This window comes from Erithacus rubecula, assembly GCF_903797595.1.
Source record: "Erithacus rubecula genome assembly, chromosome: 3".
NCBI classification, from domain to species: domain Eukaryota; kingdom Metazoa; phylum Chordata; class Aves; order Passeriformes; family Muscicapidae; genus Erithacus; species Erithacus rubecula.
The window spans coordinates 87,841,524-87,861,487 of record NC_136689.1 but is presented as its reverse complement, the minus strand read 5'-3'; the positions used below and the strand labels follow the sequence as shown (position 1 = coordinate 87,861,487).

Sequence of the window (19,964 nt, the reverse complement as noted above, 5' to 3'; positions counted from 1 at the left end):
TGCAATAAGAGAATGCAACTGCATTTATCTGAAAACATGCCAGTGTCCCATCTGCAGCAGACTGAGCCATAAAAAAGACTGAGGTCAGTCTAGTACTGATTATCTCTATTGCTTGCTCAGTCACTCTGCTTTCCCCAGTAGCATTCTGAGCCTTGAAAATAGAAACAGCTAAAATTTGCTTACAAAACTAATTTTTTGACTGATTGTTCAAATTAAATGAGTGACATGAGGAAAATAATCTCTTTGGCAGAAGCATGTCTTTATAATTAAAAGCCCCATTATTAACAAGGATGCATGTGTATGCCTCTTTCCCAGAAAGGATCTTTTCCTTGGAGCTACAGATGCTCCCAAACCCATTAGTGGATCCAGCTTGTGAGGTCATTTGGAACCACGGAACAGTTTAGTTTGGAGTGGACCTTAAGGATTGCCTAGTTCCAAACCCACTTTCATGGGCAGGGACACCTTCCACTAGACCAGACTGTTCAGAGCCCCCCTCCAACCTGGCCTTGAACACTCCCAGGGATGGGGCATCCACAGCTTTTTCTGCTCCAGTGTCTTACCACCTTCACAGTAAAGAATTTTTTCCTAATAATCAATCTAAACCTACCCTCTTTTAGTCTAAAGCTGTTACCCCTTGTCCTATCTCTCCATGCTCCTGTAAAAAGTCCCTCTGCAGCTTCTCTGTAACCTCCCTTTAGGTATAAAAGCCTTATAAAGGCTTTTATAAGATCCTGGAGCTGTCCCTTCTCCAGGCTGAGCAACCAACTCTCTCAGCCTGTCATCACAGGAGAGATGTGCTAGATCTCTGACCATCTTCATGCCCTCCACTGGAAAAATGCAGAAAAACATCCAGCTTTTGATTGGCACTTGTATACTATTTCAGATTGAGACTGCCATCACTCTTCTACAAGCTTTTCAAAAGGTTGTGATGAAAAATTTTCTTGCCTTTTTTAAAACAGAACAAATTAACTCTTAATTTATGTCAGGAAGATTGTGCTTAAAATTAACACAAAATTGTGGCTCCCAAGCTTCAATTGCAATATTTTAAGCTGCTGGAGACCTGCCACTCCCCAATCACATGCATACTTATTCCCTTATCTGAGTACTGAAGGACTTAAACAAACCTTCCAGAAGCTGTGCCACTAATCTTTTTACTTTGAGAAAGCAAACTGACATAATGAATCCACATCCTGATACACACTGTGCCCTCACAGTAGCTTAATTATAAATAATTACAGAATTTTCCTAGCTTAGTGTTGCATCATAACACAAACAAAGCTCATAGTGGTTATATTGCCAATCCTGCTGTAGTCCATTAATCAGAATGTGATGGGCTGTCTACTGGATAACAAAGTCTGATGGACTTCTGCAAGCTAAGGGAAGATGGGACTACACTGGAGAAGCACCTTCCCTTACTCTGAAAACTAGGAGAAGAAGATGCTATGGCTTAACACAGAGTTCAGAAATTTCAAGCTACATATCTCCTAAAAATGAATGAAATCAAGGCATAACAAGAACTAGAAGTAAATTTGAATTTGCAACTACTGTTCAGAATTAAAATCGAGAGAATCAAGAAGAGATTCTGAAAGACTGGAAAGGTGCAACTGTGGAACTATTTTCTAGTGCAAAAATAATTTTAAACCCAGTTACTTAAGCTATCCATGGCTGAAAGCTTTAAATGTGACGAGAAGCAAAGGGAAAAGACATCACAAGTCAATACTTAAGAGCTGTGCACTCTGTTCCTTTTCTCACTGTAATTCTAGGGCCAAACAAAGCTTCTTATTCCAACTATCAATTGTTTCAGTCAATTTTGTACACAAGGCTGTTTTTCCCAACAGTCTGAAGGTTCTTAATCTGTGCTGATCATTTCTATTGTCTCTGACACTGAGAGTCTATTTTTTTCTGTGTGTGATAACTAAGGCTAAAGGAACTAAATGTGCTTCCAAATTACTTCACGTTTAATTAAAATATAACTATCAATTGTTCAATTGGCCTTATTCCTCTCTAGTTGTTTCAAAACTTAACTGATGCCTGGAGAAAGCATGTAGCAAGATCTGCAAGTCCCCCAAACTGTTCTAGGTGAACTAGTACTGAGTACTGAGATGTAAAAAATTAAAAGCAGATGTCATCCATATAGGTTTCAATCTTGGATGAATCACATACCAAGAACTCCACAGTGAATTTTAGAATCATGCCCTTAGAGCAGCTTCTATTATGTGAGAATGTGTACCTTACCATTTGCTTTTCTACAAACATATCACCATAGAATTACTTCTTTAATGGAGCACAATTAATTTTTTTCTGTTTTTAAAGGTCAATAAATATCTTATTTACATTTCAAAATTTCACAATGATGATTATTCTTTTAACAATTTCTTGGTGTATTAGTTTGTTCTTCAATTTATACCCAGGAGATGTTGATGCCAATTTTTTATGAATTAGGCTATTCCTCAAAATAAGTAATTAAGTAATTGCTGCCAAAGAGCATTCAGGGAAAAGCAGGTTAATTTACCACTTGAAAATGGTTTTTTCCTTTCCTTGTTCTGTAATAGAACGGTGACACGAAGAAAAACATTGAAATGAGAGAGAATGAAATGAAGAAGTGAATTTGGGGCTGTGGGAGCCACAGTAGGAAACAACAAAATTTATCATGTCAATTTTGCCTTGACTTAGTTGTCAAGTTTTATTTGTTAGCTGTTAGTTATTATTACTTGTTGTTGAATTTGCCTTCTTGCTGTGGACAGGTTTGTGTGTTTCCAAGGACACAGCAGCTATGGCAGAGGGTGCCACTCCACATAAGACCACTCAAGCCAGGCTGGTCAAAGGGACTGGAGAGAAAACAGCCCCAGGGCTTTCCAAGCAGGCTGTTGAGAAACAGGACAGCCAGCTGGTTATGTAGAGCAAACTCAGTGCTACTTGTTTAAGGAACAAATCACAGTAGTCACTCTGACGAGTAACATACCAAAATAACCAATTCCAACTTTGCCAAAATCTTGGGTGTAGTCAAAATAATCAGAAGAACCACATTTGGGGATTTAGTGGTAAAAGAAGCCTGAAAGCAATTTCCTAGAATATTTGAAATATTGCAATAGCCAGAGATATACAACATTATAGTCTGAACACTTTGGAAAAAAATAATAATGATTGCCAAAAGTCAATCAAAAAGTGATAAAATGATTTTCAATAAAATAAGATAGATTTAAATCAATATAACCTTTAAATCATATATAGATGGCCAGCTAATTAACATCTGATCTCCCTGAGATAACTTTCAATGAGAGACTAATGAGATTTGTAAAGCAGGCATAGGGGAAAATGCAAGTGGCAGCTCAAAATTCAGTGCTGCATTTGCTGAGAAACTATAAAAATGCTCCCACTAAACAATGGGAGATTCTAGACAAGTCTTTGGGTCACAGAGTAATGAAATCAATGGGATTAATGAATCAAAACACGATTCTTTGGGCTGGCATAATTGTGAATAAATCAAATATTATCATAATGGGGCATTAGTGCCAAACAGTTACATCCCCCAAAATTTTATAATATTTCCCAGAAAATGTCAAGTGAAAACACAATGCTAGAATAAAATTTAGCAGCAGTTTTGTCCAGTGGGTAAGAACCATAAAAAACCCAAGACATCTGACAAGGTACTAGAAAATGTGTCATAAAAATAATCTCAAATCTGAAAAAGAAATAGCTGTTTCTTCTTTCAGCATAAAGAAGATGCTGAACTACAGGTGATTTTACAAAGAAGCAAAACTTAACTCTGCCTATCAGGACAGGGAAGAGGAGAGAAGGAGGAGATGGGAACCAGAGTTGCCACTCTACCTCCCCTCCTAAAACCCCTCCAGAAAAAGCAGCAGCAAACAGCAGCCTGAGGGAACTCTAAGGGATGCCTTTGTAGCAGGGAAGGAAGCTCTGCAGTAGCTGCAAGGTGCAATATTGAAACCTTTTGGTAAGTAAGATTCTACATGGCAAGTCTATCCTAGCTGTGGGGCTGCAAAAGCCACATGAGAAAAGACTTCAAGCCTGTTTTATGGAAATGAACAAAATGGGAAAGAGAAAAGAACAGCTGAAAAAAAAAAAATCCAGCAATACTAGCAGAGAGACAATAAAAAATTACATGGAGGGAGAAAAAATCCCTAAATAACAAAGTACATAGCCATTATTTATTCTAATTATAAATTACCCTGGACATTTTGAACACCTTACCAATAATGTGAGCTAGCATTATAACACAAGACTTTGTATTTGAAAAACAAAAAACATCAATGCTTGTGTATTACACTGTGTGTTTGGGATCTTTTTAATGTCTTTTATTTTTGTTCAAGAGACCATTCAGATTCAGACAGAGGGAATATCTGATTTGTTCAGAATTAAATGCTTTCCCAAGGATAAATCATACTGCAAAGCAAAGTGACATCCTTGCCTCTTCAGTGTATGTCTGAGACCACCATTCATTCATTTTGTAGTATTGATCCAGCACTGAAAAAAGGAATTGAATGAATACATGCAAACAGCTAAGAAGAAAACTAATAACAAATGGTTTTATTTTTTTTTTCTGCCAGACATGCAAATCATGTTAGAATAAATATACAGGTTCAGTCTTGACTGCTTTGACCTGACTCTAGAGCTGTATTAAAATATCTTTATTCACGCTTTACATAGTGAACTGAACCTTAGACATTAGATCAAAGGCAAAAATTAGACTATGTATTGTAGTTTTGATGCTTTCTGCAGGATGAACAAGATGAAAAAGAAGAGCTAATCATATTTAAATAAAAGTGAACACTAGATAGAAGCCAGTTTCAAACTGATGGAAAGACAGGTTAAGCCATAGAAATCAATGTCATACATTTAGAAAGAAGAGAAAAAGAAGAGAAAAGAAGGTCCTACTATATTTTACAGTGCATTTGAAATTTAGGATGTGCACTTCTTGCCATACCTCAGCCTGGAAAATTCCAATTTAAACTTTGTGGACCATGTTTCTGTTCTTAACAGCAAAGTGATGTTGTTACTACAATAATGCACTGGTGCTCAGCATCCCTGTGAAAGGACTTTGGCCACTAAAGTAATTCCTTTGCCCTAGACCAGTCTTGCCTGCTGTCCTGCCTCATCCATTTCTCCAAGCTCAAAGGTGAACATACAACTCCTTCCAAGCCAGCTCCACCTTGTGCATGTATGCATCTGTCCACACACTGAGGCTCACAGCCTAATTAGCAGGTAGGGCACTGATTATCTGTTTCAACTCCCCATGCATCTTCTCCAGCAGCAGCTGCAAATCTTCAGGAGGGTTCATCAGTAATGGCAGGGTTCCTGCTGGCAGCTTGTCTCAGAGGGAGGATTTGCAGACCTAAAAGATCTCTCTCCCTCAAATTCACCACAGCTTCTCTCAAATGAGAAGAAACTTCACATGAAAATCTGCCTGAAGGTCAGACCTACTGTGTTTTCTTCCTGTTCAGAAGCTCCTGGGCATTCCTACAGAGAAGTGAGCAAAACTTCTTTATGTGCTCAGCTAACTCCTGAAAGCAGGATCAGAATGTCCTCAGGTTTGCACCTTATATAATAGGACCTCAAGAGGTGTCTTTCCCTCATGCACTTTGTCTATTAAAAGCACAACAAAAATACAGAAAATCTATAAAATCCCTCCAATCCCAGGGAAAAAAAAAAAATAGAAAAGCATAGGAAAAAGAAGAAAAAAGAAAATTACAATAGCGAATTATGGGCCAAAAATCAAAGATTCTAGTTTGTTTGTGCATCAGGTCATATTCCAGTGGGAAAAAAGGACTCTTCAAGAGGGACTGCCTGCATCACATAGATAGAAGTAGCTAATCTTCTTAGCCAAAAACTAGTTTAAATGCCCTTTTCATTACTCAAACTAATAATACATGAAAATTGTGCAGTGAAGGCAAAAGCAGCACAAACTCGCTGTACTGGAATAAACATGATGAAGAAGGCTAAAAAGAAAAGAAAACACCACATTCTTTTATCAAATATTAATGTGTTCTTGCTGGAGCTTCAGGTAACAAGTATAAGGATTTAGAAAATTCAGATATCACCAAGAATAAATTTTATTCAGTGGCCAGTATAGAAATCTCTGTGATGATTTGCTGTACCTTCATGTCAAAGCTGACATAGTTTTGAAATTCTGTGTTAACAATAATTTTGACGAGTAACAGACACCTAGTAAAGCCTGGTTTCTTATAGATACATGTGCCCTAGGCTTTTACAAATACACAAACATATACCTCAGCTTCTACTTCACACCTTCACACCCTTCTGGGTTTCGCCCTTCCTCTGTTTTTCCTTTTTTTTTTTTTTTTTTAAATCTCGATCCAGTCAATCGCCTGTCCATAAACAACAGCTGGACAAGGAGGAGAACATGGCACAGCTGGCCCTAAGCTCTCTCTGCTTATGTTGCAGCCTTTTCCTCATTCATATGGATCCCTGTCCACAGAAGCTCATTTTCACAGAAATGAAGCTAACAGTCTTTGGGAAATCCCTTGTTAAAACTGGTTTGTGATTGGCCAGTGGTCAGAAATCACAAGGAGGAACTGACAGTGTAATCACATCAACCTTGCTTTAGAAGGAAAAGGAAAGTTAAAAACACCATTGATTTTTTTGAACAGCGGCAGCCTTTTCAGTAATTCAGAGATGGGATCTTGAATACCTATGGGTCTCTGGGACAATAAAACAAATCTCAGTGTAGGCTGTTTAATATCCTACATCCAGGAATTTTCCCTTTCCAGCACCCCTTACTAACACACAAACTCATCCTATATTAATATGCCCAAGAGTGAGCAGTAATACACCATGATTAGGGTACCTATAATTTTGTTAGAAAACTTTCCAACATGAGATGCTGAATCCAAAATAAGGTTCCTCAGTTTTGAATGTCATTACGATCTAATCACTGTATTGCCTGAAGGAGTTACTTGCCTAGAAGCCAGCAGTTATGACTAGATTACATAAAATATGTAGAAACAGAGGATATTCTGAGGAACCACAAACATTTATACTTAGTTTCTGGCAGAAGCTTATTTCCAGAGTTAAATGAAATTGTAAATGAAGCAGGCTGTCAGTGACACAATGGAAGAAAAAGACAAATCTCCAGAAAGTGAGAAAGGGGTCCACATATTAAGAGAGACTATCTGTGTGGTCAAAATCCTCATGCTGATTAAATGTTTATGTTAACAAAACAATCAGGAAAATTGAGAGATGACAATGAAAAACAGGAGAAACAGCAATCTATATAAAATAGATCCTTTTGCCACTGTAAGGAATTCACATGGAGATAACATTTGATGGATATACTGAAATAGAAGAAAAAGACTGAATAGCTACCTACCTCCTCCATTTTATACTAACTGGGTACTAGCAGGAATGCTTCAATGTACAGAATAAAAATACATAACTTGTCTTTTGCAAGACATTAAGAGATTATATTCATGATCCTTCTTCACTCTCGAATTACCTTGAATGCACATTGAAGGAGAATGGGGATAATATTAATATGGAGGAATTTGACATTGATGTATTCCCCCTACAGAACACCAACTGCCCAGTATTATGCCTTCATGCCTTTAAGGCCCACTCTCAAAGGCACAGGATATTATTGGCACTTTTAAACTAAAACACCAAAGGTTCAAACTGATTCCCCTCCACAGCCTGGAGATCAAAGACACACATGCAGCCTCCAGCCCATATTCAGACTGTCACTCAACAAAGGACTGCTGGCACACAGAGATTCCCCATGGAGAGCCTTTTAATTTGAGAGGCTAAGGAATGGGTGCCTGCATTTGTCCTACTAAGAATCTGTTCAAAAAAGATTTTCCAGGTTGTTTCACCTAGCATATCTCAGTGAAAGTCCTTCAGGATGACATAAGTCTTTGCAGACTAAAACAACTTGCTCCTTTCACAGATAAAAAGTGCTCCATTAGAAATAATTAATTTTATTACAGTAAGAGTTAATTAAATCAGCCAGCAGTTGAAGGCAGCTAATTGAGAACACAAATTCCCTTTCAGCTTGTGATCATAACTAAATCAGAATTTGTCAAGATGGAGATGGAAAAGTACCTGTTTTTGATACAATGTGGAAATAAGACATGTCACCTTCAGACTGAGACTTTTCTCAACCTCTATAATCTTCCCTATTTCACATTGTTGCAGGCTATCAGTGACTTGATTTAACCAGTTAAGTAAAAAAGACATTTTCATTATCAAAATCATACAGTAAGGAGAGTAGAGACTGAAGTCACTTTGCAAGAAACTATTTCTTTCCCTTCCCTCATCATTACCATAGCTCCCTGAGTAGAAAATGCAATATAAAAAATTCCAGCACATTTATACTCTTATACTCTTGTCCTTTTGTTTCATTGTTTGGTTTTGGCAACTTCTTATTGTAGGGAATGAAGAAGAGGCAGAAAAGGAAAATTCATCCAAACAAAGGAAAATCTGTCACCCAATAACTTGGGTGACTGAGTGCTAAAAGGTCTTCAGAATGGTTTTGCAGTCAACAAGCCTCATCTTGTATTTGCTCAGGAAAGTAATTTTTACTTTTAGTTTTTATATTCTGTTATTCTTCTTTCATCCCTATTTTTCACAAGACTATCAGTATCATCCTGCATTTCTCCTGTGTATAAGAGTCATCACTTAGCTGAACCTCATGACACCTGTGTAAATCAAATCAAATCAAATGTTCCTGCTAGGGTTATGAGCTTTGTTTTCATGACTGCAGGCACAAGGACAGGGACAAAGCTTTGGAGTCAGACATCCAAATGAAAATCCTCTATTCAATAATACAATGTCAGGTTAGTTTTTGTCTCTATGCTGTTTTCCCTCCTCCTGACTGCAACATGAAATGACTTCATCATCATCATGATTTCATAAAAAAAATTTATGTGAGTTCACTGTGACTCCTTGAGATGAAGTTTCAAGTTTTGAGGGAGGACAGCCTTGTATTTTACCAAGCTGAATATTATTGCTCCACTTCTGAGAACTACAGATTTCTATCTTCTCTTTCTATTCAAGTTACGCTTTTAATCAGAGACACTTATGACAGTGGATCCTGAGGAGTGGAAGGATTTGTACTCTGTTTCCCTGCTATCTCATACACTTTACATCTACTGATTTGCAGATACACATATTGCTGTCACTGTATGACATAACAATATTTAGATTATTGCCACTGCTGCATTTACTAGGCCTCGCCACACTTCCCAGCCATGCTGTTATTTTTTGTTTCTTTCATCATTCAGCCAATCAAGATATAAAAACCTGGCATAAAGAGCAGTTTTGCCACATGAGGATTTATCTAGTGCCCACAGAATACTAAGCCCAAGCAGCCAAGAATACCTTGATGAACTAATATCATAAATAATGTTTAAAGCATAGTCACAGCCATAAACATGGAGAAATAAATGTTCTCTGGTAGCAATACTTCATACCATTCTATAACTGAACATATATATTGACAAATCCAGGAATTTAAAAGCTTTCTAATCACCCTTCCTCAGACTAAGCAACTTCATGAACAAATTGTTTTCCAGATTGCATCAAGCAGAACTTGACTACAAGTGTAAAGATTTTTAGCACAATGAAATCCAGCTGTGTAGAACACCCTACATCATACAGAAACTCCATGTGACAAATTGAAAAAAACAGAGTTCTGGCCATATACTTCATTATAGGTCATGAACTAGGCCAATTTTAATAGAAAGTGTTAAAGGCTAGTTTCAAGCTTTGCTATTTGCTCCATTCTCCCCAGAGACACACTATTATTTCGTTTCCACAGAGGAATTCTTTTTTAAATCAGGAAAAAAAATCCCAAAGCAGAAAAAAAAAATATCTGATTTGACAAGTGTTGCAAACACAGTTAACAAGCTACTTTAATTATCCTCCTAAGATTTTCCCATTTGTACTCTGATCATCATCTTCTTCACAAACTTAATTATGCCTCATTTGTTCTTGCTGCACCACTCTCAGTGAGTATTCCACGTGGAAAAGAGGAGCCTGTTTGTAAGTGTAACCACAGGTAATTGTTATATATTTTTTCATTTTGCTATAGAATGATTTTGAGTTTTTCAGAAAAAAAAAATGTACAGGGGTATCTTTGGGCAATATGAATACTGAGTAGAAAGGGTGTTTCCACATCAGAAAGGCAAAACCTGATGGCTGTGTGATCAGCCATCCATCTGAAAATTTTCACTAGTCAGATGATTGAATAAATGAAGAAAATCATACTGTTGTTATCTGCATTTTAGAGATTAGTATTAATAAATTCTGATTCCTCAGCAGAGGAAACCTTCCACAAACTTGACCTTTGAGAAAGTCAGAAAGAAGAACAACTGGGAATGAATGTGCTTCGTGAGTTAAATACTGAGACATGAACCCAGTCACTATTTAGAATTTATGCACTTCCAGCACTTTTGAAGTGCATAGGAATTACTGCATTCTGACTGAGTAAATACCCTGAAGTATCATAATTTAAGGCCTGATGAGTTCTTTCTTCTAACTTTTCAAAAGTCCTAGGTTTGCTCCTCTACCATGTCTGAATGTGATCTCACCTAGGTTGCTTTTTGAGACACATTATTTTTATTTAATTAACCTATTGAGACACATGACTGCTGCCCTGAACTCACAAGTATTTCTGAGTACAATAAAATGCCAAGCCTTAAAATACAGCACTACATACAACTAATCTTTACACATAATTTCATTGGCCTTCAAAACTGAAACATAAAAATTACACAAAATGCTAAGCTTTAAAAGCATTAAGTTTCCAATTAAAAAAAAAAAAATCCAGATACACAAGACAGTCAGCATGAGAATATATTCCATTTCATGCCTTACCTGAACCAAATTCCATCCCTTTAGAGATTCAGCAATGATAGAAGTAACTGTTGCACAAACACCACCAAAAACCATCAGATGATTAGGTCCATATTTTATTGCATCGTAGAAGGCTTTGAGTCCTTTTGCATTGTCACACTGAAAAAAAGAAAAGAGAGAGACAATATTCAGTGTCACAAATTAATTGACTAAGAAATAAACTGTTAAGCAGTTAGGCATGGAAGAAAATTAGGAGCTCCATAGACATAAACATAAGATCTAAACATGAAAAATTAGAGCACTCTCTTCTGGATTCAGTACTGCCATTTGACAAATAACTAAAAAGTCCAGTAACAAATGCTTGATCAAAATATTCTCTACATTTAGAGCTACCATTTCCCAAAGCAAAATTTGGAATGTAACACCAGATTGTCAGCAGGGCTTCCATAGTTGAAGGGAAGTTTGACATGCTGATGGTCTCTGTGAAAAAAGTTCTGTTTCTAAGGATGACTCCTAAGGAGCTTCTACTTCAACTTAAAATCCAACCTCAGTATTCTGTGCAAAAATATATTGCAGAGAGACTGTAATTTAGAAGGATAACATAAAACTTTCAAAAGATAATAAAATATTCTTTTGAAGTGCTAAGAATTAATTGTTCTGCTCTCACAGCTGACACAGCTTTGAGTGGCTGGGAAGGCTGGGCTAGATGAAATTCTGAGGTCTCCTTCTGACCTGTTCTTGGCTTCCCTGATAATTAGTTTGATCATTATTTCAGGTGTAAAGAATTTTACTGCAGACTGAGACCAGAACTCAAAATTAAGAAAAAAAGGCTCACGCCAGCCAGTATTGCAAAAGATATATCAGTCTTTGAATAAAGTAGTATTAATCATTCCTAATAACCCTAATTCCTTAGATTGCAACAGAGTATTAATAAATTATGTGCCTGAAGGTAAGAATTTGATTCCAAGCCAAACTGGAAGTCAGAAGTACCAACAGACTGTAATAGTGGCTGCCACTGCTCAACTAATGGCCACCCCTTTCTCTTTCTGAAACAGAAGTCTTCTGCTCTCTTTTGCCTCCTCTACAAAGTCTTCCTTGAATGTACTCTTTATAAGAACAATCACACAGCAGCCTCCAATATTTCAATACGACTATTCAATAAAACAGTTCATTTACTATCAGCATCCAAGTAGTAATTGTATTGCATTCTGCAGAGAGAATAAAGATTTTGACTAAGAAGTTTGGAAGCTTATATTAATCTCCTTACTGAATTAATATGCTAAAAGAAAAATTATTATATTTGCATTCTATCTTCAAGAATAGAATTATTACTCCCACTTATTCAAAAGCATGCAGATATTTAATGCATAGACTGTCTTAAATTGCATAATATAGCCCAATGCTTTCCTTTTTAATGCAGAAAAAAAAAAACCCCAAACCACTCAGTACAGCAGAGGCTCCCCTGTCAGTTTAATGTGCTGGTGACAAGCTCACATTGTGGGGGAATTAAGACGATGATCAATGGAAGAAGCAGAATTCTCTATTCTTACTCCTTCATTCCCTACTTAAAGACCACTTTATTCCAAGTGCAACCAGAAGGCTCAGATACTTCTTGAATTTATAAGCAGACAAGGACACTAGAGCTGTAGGCATCTGCACTTAATTGACATTTAGCCAAGTCTTTTCCCTCATCCACCTTATCATAGGAAGCTGCAGCAGAAGAGATTGCTGAACTAGTTTTCATACCAACCTAAAACCAGTTATTTTTCTTTTTTTTTTTATTAGATCACATTTAAAATGTATCACTAAGTGGCAGTTTGAGAAGAAGACAAGCCATATATGAAATAAAAGTTATGTTAATAGTAAAATAACTGTCCAAAGTTGCAGCCTGTGAAGGGCCATGTACATGAAAACTTATGAATAAATTATAAAGACTTATGTCATGTTATCTGAATTAAAATCCACACTAAAACCCACCCTTACATCACAAAAAACTGATGCATTTTTAATTACTATTTGCCTGCAAAATGTTTCTCATTGCAGTAAACTTAAGAAATTATGGGTTGCAGTAGGTCAGCTTTCTGGGAGGGCCAGAACTGGTATAAGGTCTTTCTTTCTTTCTTTCTTATTTGATTGTTCATGGTTATGAATATACTAACATGACAACAACCCTTTTTCAATATTCTCTTGGGAAGGTATGCCAAAATGTTTGTTCATCTCTCCCAAAGTGAGAGAGATATCATGTTGCCAAGATATATTACTGATCAATCAAAAGTACCTACAGTAACACCTGGGCTTCTCTTCCATGTGATCCAGTTAAAAGTCTACCATGTTTTCACCTTTGTACTTTCCTCCTGACCAGTCTCAGCTCTCTCTCTTTCTAACCCACCATGAATAATTAGAGTAGACTGTGCCTATTCCTTGAGCAAAACTGTCCCAATAGTCTTAAAGTAAATCTCAGAGATAAAGAACAAGAACTTAGTACTGTGGCTGGCCACAACTGGACAGAAATGAAAGGAAAAATGAGAAAGATGGGAGAAAGCAGACTTTCACATTTGTTTAATGTCACATTTCACAACATACACTGTGTATAACATTCTTCCCTGCAAGCAACAGAACAGTCTGTCACAAGCATTAAAAAATAAACATTCAGATAAAAATAATAGCCCTACCAAGCCAGACAGACAAGCAGGAGAAAAGGTTTCTTCCTGCCTCTAGTCTGACAAATGTATTAGAGAGCTCCTGAAACCCTGCAAACAACTGGAGTTTTTTAGAAATCCCAGGTGGACACCACTGCTGCCCATGGTCTTCAATTTCCAAAGCCTACATGTGTAACCATAAAAAAAGGCAGTGCTGTTGAAAGACAACAACCACCATCATATCACCACCAAACTACTTCCTGAATTGTTGTCTCCAAGTGACTCCAGATAGGTGCAGGAAAAACTCTTTGCAGTAATCTATTTACAGGACACCAGAAGACTACAGAAGAACCAAAATCCACATTAAAAAGCAAAGACTAGAAAGTCCTGGCCACATGCGGATGACAAGCAGCTGTCTTACTAATTGTAGTATGACTGACAGCAATGAAGGAGAAATAATCCCTCATAAAAAGTCAGAAACTTGTATCATGAAAAATATAATCTGAAGGAGCCAACACTGCTTTTGCTACCAAGTTTTGATATTTTGCCTGAATTGTCATCAACATGTCTACTTCACTGAGCTGAACTGCAGCTCACCTTCAACCCATGCATAAAACCAGGCAGCTCTGCTGTGGCCCTGAACTTGACTGCACATTAAAACACTGACCATGGCTGCAATACATTTACCTAAACTAGAATTTCGAATATATGTGATATGTCACTTATCACAATTTTCTTCAGAAGGGGCTGAGAACTACCTACCCCAAACACATTAATTGCTATGCTTAGTCTCAGCCAAAAGCCAGCAATAAGCAAAATATAAATAGCAAACATACATATTAATGAAATAATTACATTAAGTGTATCTCTTAACACACTGACTTGATACAGATTACCTGGGAAATTCACAAGGAAGAATACAACCAAATCACTAAGCAAAGGCTGCAAAGTGACCTGCCTCTTGCTGTGACAAAGACAGCTTAATATCACAGCTAGCATCTGACAGAGTGCACAGAACCACCTATTTTAATTAAGAAAAATAGCCAGATGAACTGCTGCATAGGAGACGAGTCAAAGGAATTTGTGGATTGAAGTATTAACCTTCCTGAATCCTCTTCAGAGGAGAGGCTGAAAAATAAAAACTCTAATCCTCCACTGAGAAAAGGATCCAAATACTCACGGAGGAAGAGCTGCCTGAGGTGTAAGGGGTGGACAAGAACATTTCTGGAGAGAGCAGCACAGCAGCTGAATACACAGGAGAGATTCCAACCTACCCAAATGTTCTCTGCAGCTGAGAGAAAGGATGTGCCATGGGAAGGCCACACAGCACTGAATCAGGAGAAGCAGCAGGACTGACCTGCGAGGGTTGCTGGCTGCCAGGAAGGCTGTCTGGCAGACAGTGAAAGAGACACTGGAATCCTCATGGCCATAACCATAACATACTGCAGGTCCTTGGTGCACAGAACAGAAATTCATATGGCTCTCATACAATCAATAATTTTGCCAACTTCGTAACACTGACAGGTTTGAGCAATTACAGGACTATCACAACAGCAGATACTTGCAATTTAACAGATCTTGTTAGAGTTGCACAGCAATGAGCATTGTAGGGATGGATACACTGGTCACATGTGTGATTATGTTTAGATTCCTAGCTGTTCAGCTGTGCTGAACTTTTTCTCAGCAAGCTGCATTCTGGCACAACTATACTTTTCTGAGTAAAAGTAAACATGAGGAACTATTTTGGTGTCTATTGAGCTACTGACAATTGATGTTAGAGAGCCTTTATGAAAAGAGGGACTAACAAACAGCTGTCATCTGCATAACAAACTAACCAACTTTATTGAGTGATATCAGAGCTTTCAGCAGCACTCTGCCCTAAATGCTGATAAATATATGAAGAGACTTCTTTGGATAGAGAGAACAAAGGTTCCTATCCTCTGCAAAATCTTGCTTGGAAACTAGCTCTGTGTTAACATCAACTCAAATGGAGCTAAGAGATGAGGAACATCAACAATCACTTTAATTTAATTTTCATTGACGTCTTTAAAGCCATCAATAAATACAAACAATTCAGTGAAGAACACATAGACAACTGCTTGGAGCTACAAAAAATGTCAATCAAGTTAGCAAACTCTGACTGCTTTATATGGGCAGGGCATACTTCCCCTGAGTTTCTTTCTGTTTTCAACTATCTCCAATCTAGGTACTTTAAAAGCCAGCAATTATATTTTAGCATTTAACTGCTGTAGCTGGATTTTCTTTCCATAAATTTGTACGACTGCTCTTGGAACCTCCACTTTGACAACCACAGCATCTGGTGACAACATAATTATCCATTGAAAGAAAAAGCACTACCTTTCAATTGCTCTAGAATGCTTCACACTGTGCAAAGTAGGTGTAAGATGCCTTGCCAGGGGATGTCATGAATGCTAAATGTTCACAAATACATGAAATTAAATTGGACTAGTTCATAGATCAAAAAAAAAACCCAAAAAACAATTCAAAACTTCTTAACGGAGACATGGCAATAATCTCAGGAAACATCTAATCACCAATTTTTGGTGGCCATGATGCCATTCTAGGGAAGCCAGACTAAAATCCTCCCCTTCCTGCTGATCAACTGAGAACGCCAAGTACTTGCATCAAGTCTGGCCTGAACTGCTACAGACATTCATTCCTATATTCTGTATTTGAAAAGCAAAAACAATACTTTCCAGCAAGTACACTAAACTTCTCTGTCTTAAAACTGGAGTTAACTCATCCTAAACTGAGGGCCTTTCTGTATGTGATTTCTCTATCATAATTTAATTTAATTAAAATATGCAATCATATCTAGCAATCTTATTTGGTTTTGCTTTAGAAGGACTGGACACAGAAGAGGAGGACTTAATCTAGTCAGTGAAATATTTCCCAGTAAATTAACTCTCTTACCTTGATACCTCTTGACATACTTCTAGACTTTATATAGCAACTTCTTTATCTGATGCTGATGCTTGGTATCTCATTTAGCAGCTTATATTCTGCCTTAGGTGTCACCAGCCTCTCTAATCACTGATCCCAAAGCAAAGGGGGACCACTCACTCCTCTGTCCCCTCATTTCCTAAGAACCTGTCTAAACACCTTGTGAAGGCTCAGCCTCTTGCTCAATGACATTTTCTTTTTATTCAGTTCACTGTTTGGAATCAAGTCCACCAAGCAATATAAACAAAGATTTCCTGTCTCTCCTTATAAGAGAAGTATATTTACTTTTTCCAATAATACTCTTTTTTTATTACATGACTTATATTTTCCGTCTCGTTACTATTTCTTAGAGTATATAACATTTACACTGAATGAGAACTCCAATATTAAATGGAATTGGAATGTAGCAAATAGATAAATCCTCTGTAATCAAAACTGACTCTATGTTTCCACCCTGATTAAATATGCAGTAGTAGCAGAGATCAATTTGACTGCTTCTATTCAGAGTAAACTTGCATTCAGCTTGAAAGGTGAAGTCTTTCCTCAAAGGTAAAGCTTTGTGCAACTAACACACACACAAGATCAGAAGATCATCAAGAAACATTTTTTGTATTTGTGATATGAAGATCATTACCTTTTAATAATGGAACTATTGGGTTGATGTGGCAAGGTTTTGGTAGCAGAGGAGCAGCAGGGGTGAATTCTGTGAGAAGACAAGTGGAGTTGTCCCTATCTAGGACTGACAACCAGTTCTGGCTGGCTCCAAAACTTCCCACTGCCCAAATCTGAGCCCATCAGTGTTGCTGATGAAACTCTGTGATAACATGTTTATTAACAGGAAAAATAAACTCAACAAAACAAAACAAAAACCAACAACAAACCAAACCAAAAAACCACTGCATAGCAGCTGTGAAGGAGGAACAAGGAAAAAAAAAAAGTGAAAGCAACAGCCCTGCCAGCACCAAGGTGAGTGAGGAAGGAGGGGCAGGAGATGCTCCAGGTGCTACAGCCTGTGGCAGCACAGGCTGACCCCCTGCAGCCCATGGAGGTCCATGAAGCACAGATCCACTCTATAATTTTCCTTTTGTTTTTCTGTCTGTATCCCTAATCCTGTGCAGGAGTTGCTCGAGGACTACACAGCAATGGATTTTATAATTAAGATAACACTGGCCAGGATGTCTGTAAGAAGTTGAACAGGAATTCAAAACCTTAATGTCTTCTTGTGAATTTCTAATCAAAAGCTAACATTTGGGCCTTAGAGAAATCCTATTGTGCAAAACGAACAATTAGTCAGACACCACAGTATAAGTCACTGAGTTTTGTTGGATTGTTCTGCTGCTGGACCTGTCATCTTCCCTGAATCAAATTAGTGCTAATTCAAATATTCCTGGACACTTTCTAACATAACATCAATACTGTATTGGCTCACCCATAACATACAGTCCATTTTATTTTACTTACTTCTGCATCAATCTAATAAAATATTACACAGGAAAGTTTTGTAGATGTTTTTTAATTGAAAAGCATTAACTGAAATGGATGCACCTTCCCAAAAAAATTATCCTCTTGAATTAGAATTTTTTACAAGTAACCTTAAAGATGTTTGTGGATGTTCACTTCTTTATGGCATAAATATATAAAACACAAAACTAAGTCTTGGTACTGTATTGGTTTTTTCTGGCCTATCAGATATTTTTGAAAATTCAGCATTAACAGGGACACCTTGCTTATTTCTTCCTCCCAAGGGAACCTGTATTACTCTTTTGCCATTATGTTTTATGCAAATAAGTGGAATTATGGAATAGCATAAAATTCCAGTGGAATTTACTTCCACTGGAAGTAAAATAACACATTTAGAAAACAAATAATATATTCTGGTTTTGAGAATAAGATGGCTTGACTTTCTCCAGCTATTTCAATTTTTACCAAGAAGGTCAACATTACAATGGTTTCTAATTAAAAAAAAATAATAATTTTTCAGTAATTAAGGAAAATACCTTCAGACTTTATTTATATCAAAATATTTTTAAATGTCCCTATGAAATCAGTCATGTTTTTGTATTTAAGCAACCTCAAATGTGTTAACTGTTTCAGACACTTGAACCCCAAGATCATTATCACTCTACTGATTATTTTGTTGTCTCTCAGATATATGCTGTAGTAGATTTACAAGGTACTTGCCATTTGCTGCTCAAGTATAAAATGGAGAACTAAGGGGACAATACTGGCAGGTTCAACACAAAGTCACTAATATCAATTCTTCAATTGTATTTGTCTCTTTTTTTAAAAATTCCCTTTCTTATTACCATTTATTATTTATCATTACGCTGCCATAAATAGCATGTGTTTTCATAGTCACATTCTGTTGAAATATTTCTGCTAGATTTCCTTTCATTCCTTCCTCTGTGCTTTTCAGAATACAGGGAAGGCTTCAGAAAAGAAAGTGAAAAGATATGTCATTTAAATATGACACTGGATTTTGTTTTCCAGATCTAGGGTGTACAAAAGATATGACTTTTCACACAATCAAAAATAAGAAATCATGCTTCATTTTATGTTTTGTAAATAAGTTTTCTGAAACTCTCTTTAAATGTATAGTTTTACCAGTCTTCTCCTTTCTCCGTATGTTTGCTACTGACTATGTGCTCAGTTTTAATAGGATTGGGGTTTTTCCCCCCCAGGTAATTTTGGGAATAGGAAAATCACCTCATGCAGGGAAGAATATCAGCTCTGAGCTCTTAGTGTGTCTTTTCAGTACACTGAAAATTGTTACATACTAAAAATGTGTAACTCCTTTTAACTGTAGCAGTGCTCTTCACAGTAAATAAAAGAAAGGCCTGAAATAAGAAAACAAAAAAGGAGAAAAATACAAATTCATAAATAAAAATCAAGAAGTTCTTGTAGGTGGAAGAAAATAGAGGTGCCCTAGAGCAAAACATGTAAAGTACCAGTGATATATGTGATAGAATGCCTGGCACCCCTCTCTCTGCAGTAATAAGCTGCAACAAAAACCAAGTTAGGAGTGCAAACATATTTTGAAAAATCACTTGACTCTCAGCAAGAAGCAGTGGTAAGGGAAGTCTGCTATATGAATTTTTTCTTTACCATGACCTATTTACTGATGGAAAAGCCATTATTTTTATAAAAGGGGTAAGGGTACAGGGAAAAAAAAAAGAAAGAAATCTTTCTTGATACTATTCTGACATTAAATTAATATATTATTCAGAGGGTGAAGAGATATGGGGGAAAAAAACTCAACAAAACTCTTCAGCATCCTTCTGGTTAAGGGTCATGTCGAAATAAAGTCTCCCCTGTGTGCCTCTGTCATATGGCAACAGGGCTCATGTCTCAGTGCTCACAGCCACAGAAATTTCTAAATAAACATTCACCAAGGATGACAAGGGGCACAGACGACTCCAAGGTCCTTCAGAATTGTTCTTATAACTTCTGAAAGTCATTTACCTGGAAAATGTGAGACAATCTCTTAAGCTACCACAAGGATGTCTGTAGCATCCTTGAGAATATATCTGA

General features: G+C 37.0%; 1 protein-coding gene across 1 annotated transcript in view; it reads right to left on the bottom strand.

Moving 5' to 3' along the window:
* Positions 1–19,964, bottom strand: part of GABBR2 (gamma-aminobutyric acid type B receptor subunit 2) — a 446,541-nt gene that overhangs the window by 335,621 nt on the left and 90,956 nt on the right. Inside the window, exon 2 of the mRNA XM_079301095.1 lies at positions 10,852–10,989. Within this exon, the coding sequence (XP_079157221.1) occupies positions 10,852–10,989 (138 nt within the window). The remainder of the gene's footprint in view (positions 1–10,851; positions 10,990–19,964) is intronic.